Source organism: Nelumbo nucifera, chromosome 1, assembly GCF_055504915.1.
Source record: "Nelumbo nucifera cultivar China Antique chromosome 1, China Antique-T2T, whole genome shotgun sequence".
NCBI classification, from domain to species: domain Eukaryota; kingdom Viridiplantae; phylum Streptophyta; class Magnoliopsida; order Proteales; family Nelumbonaceae; genus Nelumbo; species Nelumbo nucifera.
Window position 1 is genome coordinate 171748610 of NC_142649.1, and position 19145 is coordinate 171767754.

General features: G+C 38.2%; 1 protein-coding gene across 2 annotated transcripts in view; it reads left to right on the plus strand.

The window, feature by feature from the left end:
- The window catches only part of SCY2 (SecY protein transport family protein), a 37089-nt gene extending 18326 nt beyond the window's left edge, over positions 1-18763 (plus strand). Inside the window, exons 10-15 of one of the 2 annotated variants that reach the window (XM_010257636.3) lie at positions 2438-2567; positions 14466-14589; positions 14708-14814; positions 18006-18134; positions 18218-18236; positions 18373-18503. In XM_010257636.3, coding sequence (XP_010255938.1) covers positions 2438-2567; positions 14466-14589; positions 14708-14814; positions 18006-18095 — 451 coding nt within the window. In that variant the 3' untranslated portion in view covers positions 18096-18134; positions 18218-18236; positions 18373-18503. Of the gene's footprint in view, positions 1-2437; positions 2568-14465; positions 14590-14707; positions 14815-18005; positions 18135-18217; positions 18264-18372 lie in introns of both variants that reach the window. The other variant, XM_010257635.3, reaches the window with a different exon arrangement.
- Positions 18764-19145: the final 382 nt, after the last annotated feature.

Here is a 19145-nt window from a genome sequence, read left to right on the forward strand (position 1 = left end):
TGTTAAGCTATCATTGTATTTCTTTATTGTGAATGTAAGGTAGTGGAATCTAGAGGCATGGTGTTTTTGTTTTGACCAATAACAGAAGTACAGACCCATTAAAGAAACTACCAGAAAAGAAAGTACAACATGAGGGAGAGGTAAGCTCTTAACTCTCCCCTTAAGAAGCAACAACTTACAAAATAACCCAAAACAAATGATTCCTTCCCACCCCTTGTTTCGCAAGTGTATCTGCAAAAGGATTAGCTCAACGTTTTTTGAATAAAACCCGTATTCTACCATTAATTGTTGCCTAGTTGCCTTGGTGATTTTTTTAAATAAAAACTATGAATCCTAGGGTGATTCCTTAGATTTCATAGCAGGAAACAACCATCTTTCACTATTAATTGTCTATAATCTTCATAGAAAATAATCAATATGTGTTGATTGGATAAAATTTTGACTTCTTCCATGCTTATCAGTTCAAGGCAGTATATATATTGATTGAACCCTAACAAATGAGAAAAGAGAAACTAGTTTTTTAAATTAAACTGAATAGTTTAGTTTAATAATGTCTATTTTATTATTATAACCTCAAAAAATTAAGAATATAAAAGTATCCAAGAGCACCATGTAAAAAATATCTTGGTGATTAAGGCGACCCTCCATGGGTTCCTTTGGTGCCTAAGCCATCACCTTGACAATTATGGTCTGTAGGGTGAAGTTTGCAAGAGTTGTATAAACTTGTTGTTTACTTGAATTCCTCTTTAACTATTTATAAATATTTATTGCAAGAACATTAACAAGAGTGATATTCGCTTTAGAGGCTTGAGCATTGCATAGACATTCAGATGAGTTCATTTCTTGCCAAATTCATTATTGTGTTTGAAGCTTGTATGCATTCTTTATAAAGTTTTTCCCATCTGTACTCACCTTGTATCAGTGATTTAAAAGGCGTGCCTAGGTGCACAATTGAGGCACATTTTAGGGTATGCGCCTTGCCCAGGTCCTAGACACGGCCCTTTCAAAAGGCACAAGCCTGGTGCGCCTAGGCATGCACCTTGTGCCGCAGCCCAGGCGTGCACATTCTCAAAATTGTGCGCTTTTTTCTTTTTTTCTTTTTTGAATCTGATAGCTGGGCCAGGGGCTCCACCCCTGACCATGCCCCTTGAGGCAAGCCCGAACAAGTCCATGTTAGGGTCTTAAATTCTTATTTCTCACAAAAAAAATAATGATTTTGTAATTTTAATTGCCTTTTAAGAAGATATTTTATTAGGATGAATGAATGAACAACATTAACAAATAGGGGGTTCTATTCTGCTTTGGTGTTGTTCATTCATTCATCCTAATAAAATATCTTCTTAAAAGGCAATTAAAATTATAAAATCATTATTTTTTATGTGAGAATTAAGAATTTAAGATCCTAACATGGACTTGTTCGGGCTTTCCTCGAGGGGTGTGGTATAAAGGCGACTCGTAGAATCAAGAATGCAATCTGTTTTGCATCACATTAGCTACTTGAATTAATGCAATTGAGGAAAAAAAGAGATTGTGGGTTTTACATGCTTGAAAATGCTTTATATGTTTGATTTTATTTTTAAATTTTCATTTGAATATGCTTTACATGTTATGTTTATGTATTTGAATTTTAGATAATAGGTTTTTTAAAACTTAAGTTTATATTTTTATTAATATTATGTTTAACTTTTTTGAATTTTCTGACTTTTTTTTTTGTATTTTTGCACCTTGCACTTTTAAAACACTGCCTTGTATGACCTAATTCTTCCTGACCTTATTTGTTCTTGGATTGAGGAATAAGTATCTTGGGTTGTATGCGGGTTAGTTTAATACTACATTGGCATTTGTTTGGTCCTCAACCTGATGGAACCCATCCAATTTCTCCATTAGTTGATATACTAACACCTAACTGTGCCTCATACTGTTCTTTTGGCACTAACAACTATTTGATGTGCACTTGTGCATTAAAAATTCTTGGGTTGGCAAGCGTGAGAACACAAATTTGAGTTTGAGAGTGGCCACTTTGTGTAAAAAATGCCAAAGGTTAGGACCACATCCAGTCTACCCCTCCCAAGACACCAGATAGCTGGGACCAACATTGGGTAATGGACGTTTTTATGAGTTAAAAATGATCTAAATAATTGGGATTGATTTTAATGGTTGTTATCATCCAATTTTTCTGTCTTTTATGCAAGAGTGTAGAGGGATTTGTCAAGCATTGGTCTCATCCCCCTTCATACACATCATACATTTCCATTGTATACCCTTGGTGGCATACAGATGATGATACCATAAAATTCCTTTTGCATTTACCAGCCCAATAACTCATGATACTGACATGTAGAAAGAACAACTTTTGTACTGTGCTTTATTTCCAGAATTCTCCTTATCAGGAAAAGGCTATTCATCCAACTTTCTAATATGAATCCTTTCTTTGCAGTCTTCTTGGCTCACCATTTTGGGAACACATAAAAGAGATATTGAACCCCAACACTTCAGTTGGTGCAGAACCATGGGTTTACTATTCTATATATGGTTTTTTTGTCTTTGTATTCAATATATTTGACATTGTAAGTTTCACATGAACTTAGTATTGGATTATTCTGAAATTATGAATGTTATCTTGATTAAACTTCTAAAATGATTGCTTGTGTTATATTCTGCTTTGGGTAATGTTGCAAAAAGCTCAAGAGAAAACTAATGACTTTTGGCTCAAGCCTTATATGGTAACAAAGGATCAGGGCCTACCATTAAATGGAGCCCATGTACTAGATAATATGGATCAAAATTCAAATTGATCACTTTTGAGTAATTTAATGACAACTGTGGTAAAAAATGACCTAACCATGCTGATTTTTTGGCACATCAATCTCCTAGGCGAGACATCTCAAATGGTTGGTCTTGATCCTCAGTTACATGCAAAACTATATGGTTTATAGATCAAAATAAACTAAATGTCTTTCATTTAAACTCGAACTTTTTGCAATTGTCAATCTCATGCATCTGCTCCTAGGGTTGCATTGGATTAAGAGGAATTGCTAATCCCACTTTTGTGATACAATGACAACCTGAGTGTCATCCTTTTACACTAGTTTCTTCTTAAACACCACCATCATATGGAAACAAAAGTATAAAGAGAGAGATTTATATAGATTTTTAGGTGTATGTTTTTTCCTTTTTTTTTCCTACTGAGTTGGTTTATGTTACTTTTTTACTTGATGCACTAGAAATATCTCATGAAATCATAACCTCAAGATAATCTTTGTAAAATACTTTGATGTTGTACAGGGGGTTTTTCCCCTCTATATGCACAAGTAGTGTAGACAGAATGGTGGACTTACTTTTTAATGAGACCCATATAATGCAATTTTGACATTCAATTTATGACTAAATATGCAGATATAGTGCAGGTTGATGATGGGATTGCTAGTTTCACTTCTCTTTCCCCAGATATGTCAACTTCTAGAGTTTTGGGCAATCAAAAAGAAACAAACCTACAAATTATTGTAGTGGAGATGAGGATGTTGCAATGGATGCGTGGCAATACCAGAAATGAGTTCATTTGTGTAGCGTAACACTACTCACTCTAGGAACCAAAATAAGTGAAAGTAGACAAATCATTTTGTGAATGGAAGACCATCTCTTATGCTAGTGAGAAATGTTTTCTGGAGGCTGCCAAGGATATTGACGATGGAAAAAATGACTCCAAATCCCTGGAACATAAGCACAGGAGACAAGGAGACAATAGGTTCTCTGATCATTAGTTTTACAAGGAGAGCAGGTGTGGGAGATAGGGATCAATTGAATTTCACAAGTTTGAACCTTTTGGGGCATGACCTGCCAACAAAAGGTTCTAGTTTTCCACATTTTCAACAATGGTGACATTGTTAAGTCTATGTGGGGTCAGTTATTATACTCTTGGGTGGGGGGTTCATAAGCCTTTCAAAGACATTAGTTATAGTAGAAATCTGCTGAATTAAAAAAATATGAAAGAAAGTAGTTTCTTGAAGAGAGAAGGAAGAGAGAAGGAGAAGAAGAGAAGAGGAGAAGTTGAAAGAAAAGAGAGCAATAATCTGGCCGCCCCCTTCACTTATTATTTATACTAAAATAATAGAACAGTATAAAGACAATTATGCCCTTATAGGGTGGCAAAACATAAAACAACATATATAACACTCAAAAAACATAATAAAATTTGGACTCACATAACTACTGTGGTCCCCACCTCCTATCTAACAACTAACATAAAACATCTACTCAGAAAAACATCATAAAACTAATTAATCTTCAACACTCCCCTTCAAGTTGGGAGTAAATGTCACACATTCCCAACTTGCGTAGATCATGTTCAAGCTTGTTCCTTTCCACCTCTTTAGTGAGAACATCAGCCAGTTGCAACTCTGAAGAGACATAAGGCAAACACACTTCTCCGGTTGTTACCCTTTCTCTTATAAAGTGTCTATCAACTTCAATGTGTTTTTGTCCTATCATGCTGAATTGGATTGTGGGCAATATTGATTGCAGCCTGATTGTCACAGTATAACATCATAGGTTCCTCTGCTTTCACCCCAATCTCACTCAAAAGAGATCTAACCCAAAGAAGTTCTGAGACACCATGAGCCATGGATCTATACTTAGCCTCTGCACTTGACCTTGCCACAGCCACTTGCTTCTTACTCTTCCAGGAGATCAAGTTTCCACCTATAAAGGTACACACTCCTGATGTAGACCTCCTGACATCTAAGCATCCTGCCCAGTCTGCATCCGTATAGGATTCTAGCTTCAGATTCTCATGATTTGAGAAAAGAATGCCTATGCCAGGGTGCTTTTTCAGATATGCAAGTATTCTCTCAATAGCTTCCCAGTGCTGAACCCGAGGTGCATGCATGTACTGACTCACAACACTGACAGCATAAGAAATATCTGGTCGTGTCATACACAAATACAGCAATCGACCCACCATTCTTTGATATCTCCCCACATCCTTTACCAATTCACCATTTTCACCATTAATTCTGTGATTTGGATCAATAGGAGTATCTGCTGGTTTGGTCCCCAGCTTCCCAGTCTCTCGCAGTAGGTCAAGTACATATTTTCTCTATGAAATGAAGATCCCATGCTTGGATCTTGCAACTTCAATCCCTAAGAAGTATTTGAGCTCACCAAGATCATTGATCTCAAATTCTTTCTGCAATGATTTTTTTAGGTCATCAATCCCCTCCAGATCATTTCCTGTCACCACTATATCATCCACATACACAATCAGAATTGACACCAAAGCATCTCTCCTCTTCACAAAGAGGGTGTGATCAAACTATGTGTATCCAAAACGGGTGAGTGCCCCTCTGAACCTGTCAAACCAAGACCTAGGTGACTGTTTCAGTCCATATAGAGATTTTCTGAGTCTGCACACCTTTCCTTTACCAACATTTTCATAAAAGCCTACTGGAATGTCCATATATACCTCCTCCTGTAAGTCACCATTGAGGAAAGCATTTTTGACATCAAGCTGGAACAAGGGCCATGAATAGGTGACTGCTAGAGATAAAAGAATACGAACTGAACTCATCTTAGCTACTGGTGCAAAGGTTTCCAGATAATCAACACCATAGGTCTGAGTATACCCTTTTGCTACCAATCTTGCCTTGTACCTCTTTATCTTGCCATCAGCCTTATACTTCACTGTGAATACCCATCGACATCCGACTGTCTCCCTGTCTGGGGGGAGATCAACTATTTTCCAAGTTTGGTTTTTGACCAAAGCATCCATCTCATCTTGCATGGCTGTTTTCCACTCGGGTTTGGAGAGAGCCTCAGTAACATTTCTGGGTATAGACATAGAATCCAGGGAAGAAAGAAAAGCACGGTAGGAGGGTGATAAGGCATTGTAGGAAAGATGGTGTGAAATGCAATGGGCTGTACACTTTCTCTTCCCCTTACGAAGTGCAATGGGAAGATCAAGGTCAGTGGGATCAACTGCAACAATGGTGTTAGGGACAAAAACATTATCATCAGGAAACATAACAGGCTCAAGAGGAATACCTGGAATTGTATCTGCCGAATCTAGAGTTTCAGAAGGATTGACAGAGAGTGGTGTGGGTCGAGGATGTGTGGAGTCAACCATCATCTGCCGGCGTTGATATTGCTGTGAGGCTGCCCGTAGTGGCTTAGGTAATGAAACTGTGGGTGCAGGTGCTAGCTGAACCGATGCTGGCTGAACTGTGCAGGTGGTGGCTGAACTGATGTAGATACTGGCTGAACTGATGGAGGTACCACAGAAACAGGAAGAGGAACAAATTGTGAGTTCTCCTCCCCAAAACTGTTATGGTCACACCATCCGGCAAGGCACCGCGGCACAGTCATAGGCAGCAGCCCGCACAATAGGCCGCACAACAGTGGGCACCGCCTGGCAGCACTGCAGCATGCACCGCCGATGGCGCGCAGCACGCACCGCCAGGCAGCAGCGCGCACCGCACGCACTGCACGCCAGCACGCATCGCGCACACACACGGCACCGGCACCATGGCGCAACACGCACCGCCAGGCAGCAGCACGGTAGCAGCACCATGAGGCGCGCGCACGCACTGCGCGGCAGCAGCACTGCGCGCACGCACCGCGCGGCAGTGGCACCATGAGCCGCGCGCACGCACCCGGCAGCAGCAGTAGAGCGGGGCCCACACGACAGCTCATGGGGGTGGGCCCACCCTTATCTGGACACATCAAGCCAACTCGCCGCCAGCTTACCTTATCCTTATCTTATCCCTTATCCCTTAGCTTTATCTTAATCTCATCTTTATCTTATCTTAAGTAAGAGTGAGTTACCAATAGGAGTAGGTAATTAGGAGTTTGAGTTCAAGTTGGAGTTTGAGTTTAATTAGGAATTTCCTTCTGTAAGCTCCTATTAAAGGAGCCACGAATTGAAATAAAGCATTCAGTTTTCCAGCCAAGAAAAGAGTGAGGAGAGTTTGGGTGGTCTCTTGGACAAATCACCCCAAGGGAGAGTTCGGGTGGTCTCTTGGACAAATCACCCACTAGATAGGCAAAATAGGGTCTGTGCGTAAGACCAAAGGCAAGGGAAGATCAGGGGTTCCTGTCGTGGAACGACCCGTGACGCGATCCTACGCTCGGGCCCATAACAAAAACTCTCCCCCTGAGGAGAACCACTCGAGAAGAATGTGGATTCAAAAAAGGTAACATCCATAGTGACATCTTCTCCTCGACATTGGGTCATAACAACAATACCCCTTTTGGTTCTGAGCATACCTAAGAAAAACACATTTCTTGGCCTTAGGATCCAATTTCTTGGGATGAGGGCCAAGAATGTGAACAAAAGAAACACAGTCAAAAACCCTCAAAGGTATATGAAATATCTCTCCATCTGGAAAAAGGAGGCTAAATGTCACCTTAAACCCCAAAGTCCGTGAAGGAACACGGTTAATCACATGTACGGCTGTAAGAACTGCATCTCCCCAGAACTGCACAGGAACTGAAGCACACACCATAAGACTCCTTGCCACCTCCACAATGTGTCTGTTTTTCCTCTCAACAACTCCATTCTGTTGCGGTGTATATGCACAACTGCTCTGATGAACTACACCATGTTCTAAGAGATACGTGGTTAGGTCCTTCTCAAAGTACTCTCTGGCATTATCTGATCTAAAAACCTTAGTTCTCACTCCAAATTGTGTGAGAACCATCTGATGGAATTGTTGTACTAAGTTAGGAACCTCATCACGTGATCTCATCAAATATATCCAAGAATATCGTGTATAATCATCCCCAAACAGGAGAAAGTAACGAAATCCTCCCATGGAAGGGATTTGATATGGCCCCCATACATCAGTGTGAACAATATTAAAAGCAGTACTTCTTTTATTACTTGGTTTAAAAGACTGTATACAATGCTTTCCTAACTGACAACTCTCACACTCCAAAGTAGATAATTGAACAGACTCAAACAATTTTGGGAAAAGACATTTCAAAGAACTAAAAGAAAGATGTCCCAAGCGATTGTGCCAAAGCATAATCTGGTTTACTGACTCTGACCCACTACTACTGCTGCTGCTAACATGATGGCCCTGATGTCTCGGAATCTCATCCAGAAGGTAGACTCCATTCACCTCACGACCACTCCCAATCATCTTCTTTGACTCCTATCCTGCAAAACACAATTACCAGGAAGAAAGGTCACAGAACAATTCAAATTTTTTGTCAAAGAACTAACAGACAATAGGTTGGTATGAAGTCTAGGGACATGTAAAACAGAGGACAAAGTTATATCATTGGTCACTCTAACTGTCCCCTTCCCAGCAATGGGCATATGTGAACCATTTGCTGTAGAGACTCTGTCTCTACTAGAGCACAACTGATAGGAATTGAAAATGGTAGGGGCATTAGTCATATGCTCAGATGGTCCTGAGTCTATAATCCAGGGAGGTCCCTCCTTACCTGAAGTGGATACAAGATTCGCAGTTGCATATGAACTATCTGTATGTGCAAAGGAAGTGGTGTAGTTGGCTCTTGCATTTTGCTGTCCATATGGAAGGCTAGAGCTGGGTGAACATTTCTTACTCATAAGTTGTCCAAACCTCTCCAATTTTGTTCTTACTGTTGCTACTACAATGGATTCCCAATCAGTTTGGGAGAGAGGGGCTGAAGAGTCTCCTGTAGTGGCTACATTTGCATTTCCCTTCTTGTTTCTTATCCGAGCAGGCATAAGATTTGGATGAAGCTTCCAACAAGTGTCCCTGGTATGCTTAGGCTTCTTTGCAATAATCACACACCAAGTCCTTCTTATCTTCCTTTCTAGTCTCACTACTCCCCTTGTCTCCATTCGGCTTAGGTTTTGTTGTACCAACCATAGCCGACTGGTCAATCCCAGGCTGTCTCAGCAATACATTCCTCCTACTCCTCTCCAGAGACAAAAGCATAGGCCTGAGAGAGTGTCACACTCTCCCTAGAAAGAATTTGCTGCCTAGCAATGTCAAATTCAAGGTTCAGCCCTGCCAAGAACTCAAAAACCCTATTCCTCTCTACCAGTTTGTGATAAGTTGCTGCATCATTTACACTTTCCCATACCATAGTATCTAAGCGATCTATTTCCTGCCACAGGGTTTTCAGCATGGAGAAATACACATCAAGAGGTTTTTCTCCCTGTTTCATACTTATCACCTGATTTCTTAACTGATAGGCTCTAGCTTCATTTTGCTTTTGAGGGTAGGTTTCAGTCACTCCATACCAAATCTCCTTAGCAGTATTAGCACATAGGAAATTTTTTGCAATATGAGGTAACATAGAATTACACAACCAAGACATTACCATGTAATTCTCTTGCACCCATCGGGAAGAGTCTGTATCAGGTTTCTTCTCCTCCCTAGTGAGATACCCTAATTTTCCACTGGCACCAATAGCCATCTTAGCTGATTGTGCCCACTCCAAATAATTTGTACCATCAAGTTTTACTGTAGTAATGATCCCAGACCCAAAAATATCACTACTACCTCCAACACCCAGTCCCACAGTACCGATAGATTTCGTCCCGGTATTCCAACTCTCCATTTTACTTCAAACTGTTCAACAGTAAGAAAAAAAATAGATTGGAGACCTTCAAAAAATAATTTAATACCACACACATAGAAATCAACCCTTCCGGAAGAAGAAAACCCTAGCTGGAGGGAAATCTCTCTCCTCCCCACGCCTCCCAACAGAGAGAAAAGTGAATCGATCACTCCGGGAGGCCTAGAAAATTTCAAAAACCAAACTGCCCTCTTCAGAAAATCAAAAGAAAACTAACAATACCTGGGCGTCCAAGATCAGATCAAAAACAAAGAGTCCAACTTTTCTGGGACTCTTCCCTGTACTCTAGTTCTTCTTGATTTTGATGCCGAACAGTAGATCACCTCCCTGATGTCTAGATCCCACCAAAAACTCTAAGAATTGGGCAATCTATAGCAGCAGATCAATCAGCCCTTTACTACTTCATGTAGTCGGCTGATCTAGGGCTGCATGAGAATGCTTCAAGAAACCCTAGCCGATGCTCTGATACCAAGTAGAAATCTGCTGAATTAAAAAAATATGAAAGAAAGTAGTTTCTTGAAGAGAGAAGGAAGAGAGAAGGAGAAGAAGAGAAGAAGAGAAGAAGAGAAGTTGAAAGAAAAGAGAGATATAATCTGGCCGCCCCCTTCACTTATTATTTATACTAAAATAATAGAACAGTACAAAGACAACTATGCCCTTATAGGGTGGCAAAACATAAAACAGCATATATAACACTCAAAAAACATAATAAAATTTAGACTCACATAACTACTGTGGTCCCCACCTCCTATCTAACAACTAACATAAAACATCTACTCAGAAAAACATCATAAAAAATTCATCAAAAAAAAAACATCATAAAACTAATTAATCTTCAACAGTTATAAGGATTTTTTTTTTTGTTTTGAGATTCTCTTTTTGTATCCTGTATATAACATTTTTATAAAGCTGCTGTATAGCCCCAATCAGCTTCTTGTTGTGGGGGGATATTTTTCTTCTTCTTTTTTTAATATAATAATACATTACCTCTTTCAAAAAAAAAGGCTCTAGTTTTGGGTGAGGAGTGACAATTCTGGGCGAGACTGGGGCGCCTAGGCATCACCTAGGCGATAAAAATTTTATAATATAAAAAACTGACTTTTGTAGTTTCCTAGTTTTATATACCATTCAACATGTATGTTAATTGAAAAAATAGTAATCCTCTTTATTGAGAACATTAAATTTTCTCTAAAAATGTGGCAAATCATCACATCTAAAAGATAAAAATCTTTTACATATATTAATTCATTATTTTCAAAAATAATACTACTATAATAAGTATTTAATAGAGCAAATTCATATTAATTAGCAGCTAAAGAAGGTTATTAACTTTATATGATAAATATTCAAGATGGAAAGTAAAATAGAAAAAAAAACAAGGATGGAGTTTCTGTTTTATTTAATTAGAGAGAGAATAGAAAATTTCACAGTTATTGATAAAAAAAGAACTTTATTGTTCTATTCTTTCTTTCCTCTTTCTTTTCTTTCTTTCATTCTTTTTCTCTTCTCTAAACCCTTTGATCTTTTAAATTTCAATCAATATAGCATATAATAAAATGTATTAACACATACATTGATAAGATACAACAATATAAATGATATTATAAAAGGCGCCCACCTTGTCATTTTTGTCGCCTAAGTGGGCACTTAGTCACCTAGGCGGGTGCCTAGTTGCTAAAAGTCAAGGCATTTGGGCGAGGCGCCCAGCCAAGGGCGCCTAGTCGCCTAGGCAATGCCTTGAAAACTATGGATCCGACTCTTAACCTGGGCTGATCTAGACAGCGAAATTATGGGAGCTTGTGTGGAAATTATAACATCAAGAAACAATAAACCAGAAACATAAAGAAGGAAATAAGGAGACATAAGATATAGGCAGCATGGTACCATTGTACAATCCAAAATAATAAAAAGAAAAAGATAAATGTGGTTCGGCTTGGTAGTCCACCACATGAGGAGATAAACCCTTCACTATGGAAGAAAATAGGAGAGTGCAAGGTGACTTGGAAAACCTTAACCCATATTGATCATAGACCCATCTACCTCACTAAAGTTTCTTTCTTACTCTAACCAATTCAGCAGATAGCTTATATAGCCTCTTTTCTGCTAAACTAAAATACTAAGCTAGGGGATAAAAAGGAAAATGTTAAATATGTCCTCAAGAATTGGTGGCATGTCAGACTCTGGTACACGTCCAACAACAGACATTCGTCCATTTAGAAGAGTCCCTGCAACTCTAATTCCTGATAATATAATATATTGAAATTTAAAATAAATACTATTTTTCTTTTCATTATGGTTTTGAAAAAATTGATCTTTTCTTGGGATGAAAGCAAGCCTCCGCTTCTTCCCTAATATATATGGGATTCCTCAAATGGAATGTATGGTGTTCTTGCTCAAATGGCTAGATGGTTGGCACTTATCAAAAATAAAGACCAGATGTTTGACACCCTTGGACTTGGCAGGATTGCACTTGCTACCTGGATGAAGCAAGGATTAATGCTTAGACATTGATTTATATCAGTTTTAGGCATCCAGCATGTGGAGATGGGAAATGATATTCAGGTGGTTTTCAGCTGGCTCAGAGATGTTGGTGAGGAGTTGCTAAAGATCCCATTGGGCATGCTAAAGCTGTAGCAGCAAATGTGAATATTTTGTTCAGGTGGATCCAGAGAACAGCTGCTCTTGAATTTTGTAGAAACATGCTTGCTATTTAGGTATGAACATTACTGTGGAGACTTAGATTTATGCCAGTTTTTGGAGTCCATCATGTGGGAGGAGACTCAGATGGTTATTTGTTGGACAGAAGATGGTTGTGAAAGCCAGTGGACATTTGTGAAGTAAGCGAAAACTCTAGCACCATTTTGAAAATTCATTCAGTTGGGTCCAAAGAAGTGGTGGGGAGGCTGGAGCTGTACTTGGGCTTATCACCCAGCATGGCTGCTTTTTGTTTTTTTTTTTTTTTTCTGATATAGTTTCCATTTGTGCTGGTTAGGAGTTGGGTTTTTGTGAGAAGCTTTGTGTCTAGCTTGACATGATTCTCAAGATGACTGTATGTTCAATCATTTAGTTATACTGATTATTAATAAATCTCTTTTGATCTCATTGATGATAAAAAAATAACAGGAATGCTCACTGTAAGTAGCATCCATAGATAATCATCCATAACTCACAAGGCTTGTAGGTTTTTTTTTCCAAATAGTCAACCAAAACCATCCAGAAACTGGAACTGTTTTTCGAAGAGTAAAAAAGAAAAGAAAACATTCATTAAAATAAAAAAGTCTCAATACAATCATCAGAGGGTGATGAGGAAGCACCCGGATTGCGAAAATCCAAAATATCAAAGAAACAACAGCTAAAGAAAGAAATAGCAAATACTCCATAGACCTCAAAAGAAAGCAAGCGATTCAATCTCCACAAAAACATGCTAACAGAGGCATGCTAACCCACGCTTCTCCCCAAAAAACATTAACCATCTCTTTCAAACACTTCTTCCTGTTCATCTCCATCCTCCTTCTTCGTCTCTCCTCCTACCCCTACGATAATCTTCTTCAGCCTCTCTTCCCTCTTGCTTTTCTCAAAAGCCTCAATATCTTTCCTAGCAAACTCTTCTCTGCCCCAAAAGAACAATCCTAAACTCTTTCCATTTCCAACGTCTCTATCAGCCAGGTTCTCAATCTCCAGCACTGCTCCCTTTACCTCCTTGGTGCCTGATAGAATTTCCTCGGTCTTCTTTTCTACAGCAACTCCACCATCCTTTTCCTCCTCCTTTAACCCAGCAATTGGCTTTAGAACTTCCTCGGACGCCTCCAACAATTGGGTCACCGCCCCTACTGAACTTTGGAACTTTGCATATGTCTTCTTCCCCTCCACCTTTTTTGAACCCTTATATTGTATTATCTTTTCTTTTGTGTGTATATGTGTACAGGTTTTTCAATTGGACAGTGTAGTCTTCTGATCTGGCCTGAGGTGTTAGATAAGTAAAAAGGAGAAGAGGTGAAAGTGGAGAAAATAGAGAATAGAAGAAAGAGAGATTATAGTCTTCAAAATCCTAGTCCCATTGACCTAAACTCTCTTTTATACACACAAACACACACTTAAGTTTCATGGACCAAAGCTTAAAATAAATAAAAATTATCTTTGTACCCCTAATTAGTAACTTTCTAAAGTGACCATTACTTCCCATATTTACATGCCATACAGAATTAGATGCTTTCTTTGACTCTCTTAATCAAGCTGGTAAGTATGCCATATAGTCCCAGCTTGTAACAAATGAAGTCAACCTGAGGTCAATTTAAGGCCTTTGTGAACAATTAGCAAATTGATTTTCTCAGGTAACATAGAGTGTAGTAATATCTTTACCTCAACAATCTTTCCCAAACAAGATGGCAATTGACTTTGATGTGTTTAGTCCTCCCATTCAATACACAGCTTCAACACCTGACTGTGCTATTACACTTTGTCTCTTACTTTTCCAGGTAACCAAACTACCCTAGGAAAGTACAATGTCCTGTAGTAGACAGCCTTCTAAAGGTGAACCAGCCCAATCAGTATCAATAAACCTAAAATGTAGAATAAATAAAAGTTACTACTATATCTCTAATTAGTAACTTTCTAAAGTAACCATGTTACCCATATTTACACGCTACAGAGAATAGACCCTTTCTTTAACAGACAGGAACATGGCCATGCAATTCAGTGATCACTGTTGCATAAATGTAATGGCTAGGATTGCCAAAAACACTTGTTTCAATTTTGTGGTCAACCCAAGGGATGGCCAATAATTGGATTCACATAGGTGATAGTTATTGTCTCGCAAGTTTGTGTACTGACTGTAATGTGTAAAGTTGATACTGCCAGATTAGCATTCTTCTAATCATTAATTCCCTGTGTAGGCCAATTTGCCGAAGGAAATTGCAGATTACTTGAATAAGATGGGTGCAAGGATACCAAACATAAAGCCTGGGAAGGCCACAGTCGAGTATTTAACAAAGATTCAGGCATCCACACGTTTTTGGGGTATGTTATCTTTGAAGATATGATTATGAGAACATTGTCTAGCTCCAATCATATTTACGATTAGCACAAAACATATTAAATTGCTCTGGTTTTGCTGATTACTTGGAAAGTAATGCAGGTGGTTTATTGTTAAGCATTTTGGCCACTTCATCAACCTTGCTTGATCATCATCTACGGCGTATCAATGAGGGATTTGCAATAGGCTTCACATCAGTCTTAATTATTGTAAGTACCTTAACAACAATAGGACAGTAAGGCTGTTGCATGTACTGTAAGTCAGGAGACCATTACAATCCCTGAGCCTGAAAAACACTTGAATGAATTATTTTTACATATATTCACCCAGTTCAAAAGCATCTCTTAGCACCTAACTTCTTATGCTTCTCAGTTTTCTGTTTAGATTTGAACTTTCTTTTCTGTTCATGGTCTTCTATTTTTGTGTTATACATGTACAAAGGGAAATTCATAAACACGACAGAAAGTAATATGCTTCCCATTTGATTGAGAAGATAACTTGGAGTAGCCTAAATAATTCCAGAAAACAAGTCTCATCTTTGACATGAAGTCGACAATGAAATACAGGGCGGGAATTTTATTCAATGTTTACTTTGGATTAGAAGCCATCAGCCATGTTTGGATATTTCTCTTCCATAATTTGAAATGGTATAGTGATGATTTTATCTAGTGATGTGGATATCATAGTCTGCATACTTTTCTTTAGTTATTGCTACAAATGTCGCAGTAGCCAACTTTGTAAGTCTTCAAAGACTCGGTTAACATTTACAAAAAAAAAAAAAGTTGGAATCTTAAAGAGCTTATTTTCTCCAAAATAGAAATTGAAACCTCTTTGAGAAGTACAATACCCTGGAATGCAGTATTGATGATTTAATGTGTATATTTTCTTTTTTAATTGATAACAGATTAAAGAGAATTTTATTACTGATGAAAAGAGATGACCAAAAAGGGAAAAGAAAAAAAAATTGCTAATCTGAGATAGCTAGAAAGGCCCAAGAGCATACAGCAAACCCACAAAGAATAAACCAAATTACAATTGTCTACCCCCAGTGCATATCTGCTATAATGGCTTCTTCCCTAGCTACTGTCTCTTAGATTCTTCTGTCATAATAGGAAGAAATGACTTTCTACATGGTGAACAGGTTTTCACTTAGCAGATATGAGAAATGCATTGATTAAAATTGCATATTATATGCACCCCTGTACAAATATGCTGATATTTCTTGTCCACCTCCATCTTATGTTATAGTGGATAATGTGATGACCTATTTTCATGATTATTATTTTGAAATGGTAAAATGTTGAGGGCCCGGGAATAGGATCTCGTCACGGGTCGGTCCACGGGGAAAACCTCCTGTTTTCCCTTGTTCCTTCCTGCTCGTGATGAACCTATCTTGGCACCTTAGGTGATTTGTCCAAGAGATCACCAACTCTCCTAACTCACTCTTGACTGAATAATTTGATGTCTCATTCAATAATGGGGTCTCCTTAAATAGGAGATTACAAGAGTCCTAATCAAAGGGAGTCTCCTTGCTGAATAGGGAGACTTCCAGTTTTATCTTGCTAAGGATAAGCTAAGCCAATCCTAATCTGATAAGCTACTAACAAGATAAGATAAGCTAAGCTAATCCTAATCTGATAAGCTATTAACAAGATAAGATAAGAGATAAGAACAAGCAAAATGAGCTAATCTAATCTAATCTAGATAAGGCTGCTGTTGCCGAGCTGGGTAGGATGAGCATCACTGAATCCTTGCTGCTGCTGGCGGTGGGCCCGGGGCCTGTTGCTGCCGGCGGCGATGGTACGTCTTCCCGAGGAAGGCGTCCATAACATAAAATGACACTATGAATATATTAAAAGATTCTGCTTACAAGTCTGTAAAACGAATTGCTGTATAGGACCCAAAAAGTAGGCCAATATAGGATGGGAAGGAGAAAGTTCTTACTAGGGTGTATGTCTTGGGTAAGAAAGAGGAATTAAATAATCTAAACTATGAAAGGAAGAGGTTCAGATCTAAACAAAGAAGAGAAAGAGAAGAAAGCCTAAACCTTTAGAGATAGGGAGAGGAAATAGAGAAAAAAGATCATACTCTCGTCCATATTCAACTTGAAAACGAACTTGTATTCCATTAAATCAACTCTTAAATTTCAATTATAATGACTATTTTAGACTCAAAATAAGGGTTCAGATATCAATAAAAATTACTATTTATAAAAAATGTAAGGGCTCGAATCCTCTTCACGAACTCCAATTTCAACCATGAAATTGACTAGAAACAGCTTTTAGCTACTTCAAAACTAAGACAGATCCATAGGTATTCCAGTAACTCATCACCAATCCTCCTAAAACTAAATAAAGAAGAAACAATTGTAAGAGAAACAAAAAAATAGGAACAACCAAATCCTATTTGCAAACCGACACTGTATTTATTAGTAAAACAACTATCACTCTCAAAACATGCTAGATTTACAAGATATTCATCCTGTTTGATAGATAACTTGATGACCTATACAAGGACATCAAAATCATAAGGAGTTGAACTGTCACAAGCTTATTGTTGAAGGGGATTAAAAACTGGTCATAAGCTGACTGCAAAAAGAATATGGCGGTCCGTGGAAGTATGCTAATGAGAAAAGATTGTTTAATCAGTTAGCACAAGATTTAGAAATTCAGTTACAGTGGGTAAAGAGAAGTGTCAACTGCTTTGCGGATACTCTTGCTAAGCTAGGGGGTGGGAAGGGAACAAATGTTTTGGGCTATGTTGTAATTTGTTTGTTGTTTCCCTAGGGGAGGTTAAGAGGGTTTACCTCTCCCCTTCTACTTTGTACTCTTTTATCTAATTTTTAATGAAAGTTTTCTGTTATTCAAAAATAATAATAATAATAATAACTACTTTTCCCCCTAAAATATAGATTAAAATGAAAGTAGCATGATTGCAACTTTAATTTTGAAAAACTCCAACTTTCTAATAAGACGTTAAACTTTTTTACCCTTCCTCTGTGACACCAACAACGTTGGAAAGAGCTTTTAAAAAACTCAATTTGACAAAAATTCTAGTCACCTGACAATTGAACAAGGAATCAGTAAAAATTGTTTTCCTTCTCCATGAATTCTTTACTTGCTTTTCACGTTTCCATCATAGGCATGCAATTGGTGCCACCCCACTGCTGCTATTATTTTCCTACACCTCATACATACATACATACATACATACATACATATACTATAACATATATATATATATGTGTGTGTGTGTGTGTGTGTAGTGATTGTCCATGGACAAATGGCGCTGCAAGTGAGGACTTAAGAGTCCTGTACACTGCCATCTGTGATTTCTTTTTCTTTTCAACTGGTATCTATTTTGCTGGGTGAACATCCTGACTAGTCTTGCACTTGTTCAGGTGGGTTCCATTATTGAGCTGAGAAGATCCTATCAAGCATATAATGTAATGCCAGCCTTAAGTAAAGCTCTGAGGCGATATGGTGTCTAGCATTCAACGAGCCTGTGATATTCAGTTTGAGCCTTTGAGGTAATATCGTACTGGTCTTCAATTTAAAGAAATTCAATGCCTATTTATAAATACTTATTAATAATAGGTCTTCATCCATACAGGCATTTGACATTCTCTGAGGTAGTATGGTTGTCATTAACAATCCAGGTTATTATGCTATTATTTATTTATGGTGTGATAACCCCTCTCAGTTATTATTCATTAACAGTCCAGGTTATTATGCTAGTATTTATTTATGGTGTGATACCCCTCTCAGTTATTATTGATAAGAAAATCCGGGAGCTGCTCGAGGACCATTGTAAAGATCAATGTTTCATGCCGTTCAAGACTATTTTACATTGAATACCGACACTTGGATTCACTGCCGCCCCCTCTCCCCCTCCCCCTCCGAGGTGCAGCCTGTATTTTTGAGGATTAGGAGATAATTTACTACTACTATTCTGTCCACAATTTGATGGAAGAGGAAGTTGTGTATTTTTAGTTCACAAAAAACTGCACTTAGTTCCTGTAACTACATGATTTTGGTTTCATCCTGTTTGTACTGCATGTCCATAATTTTATAGAAGAGCAAGTTGTGTTTTGATTCGCAAAAAATTGTACTCGATTCCTGTAATTAAAATGATTTTGGTTTTAACCTGTTCGTTCTGCGAGTTGTGTTCTTGAGGTATTTTAATTATGTCCATAATTTGATATATAAGAGCTAGTTGTGTTTTAATTCACAAAAAATGTGGCCAGTTCCTGTGGTGTCAAAAAGTGTTCCCCACTGATATATTTGAACACACCACACCACCCCTGTAATCGATATTCGTTACCGTGGTGGTGTGATGTTTTCCAAGAAACTGGGATTTGAATAATAGACTTTGTAGCTAATCAATGCTTTACATGTAAAAAGTGATGTGTTTTGAAACACGAGAAATGTTGATCCAACTTCAGTTGGTTCTGGAACATGCCACAGCTTTAAAAAATTGCATGGTCTCTGGTATGTTCTGAAATCGGCTGAAATGAGGTTTGAACAAAGTATCTTACACC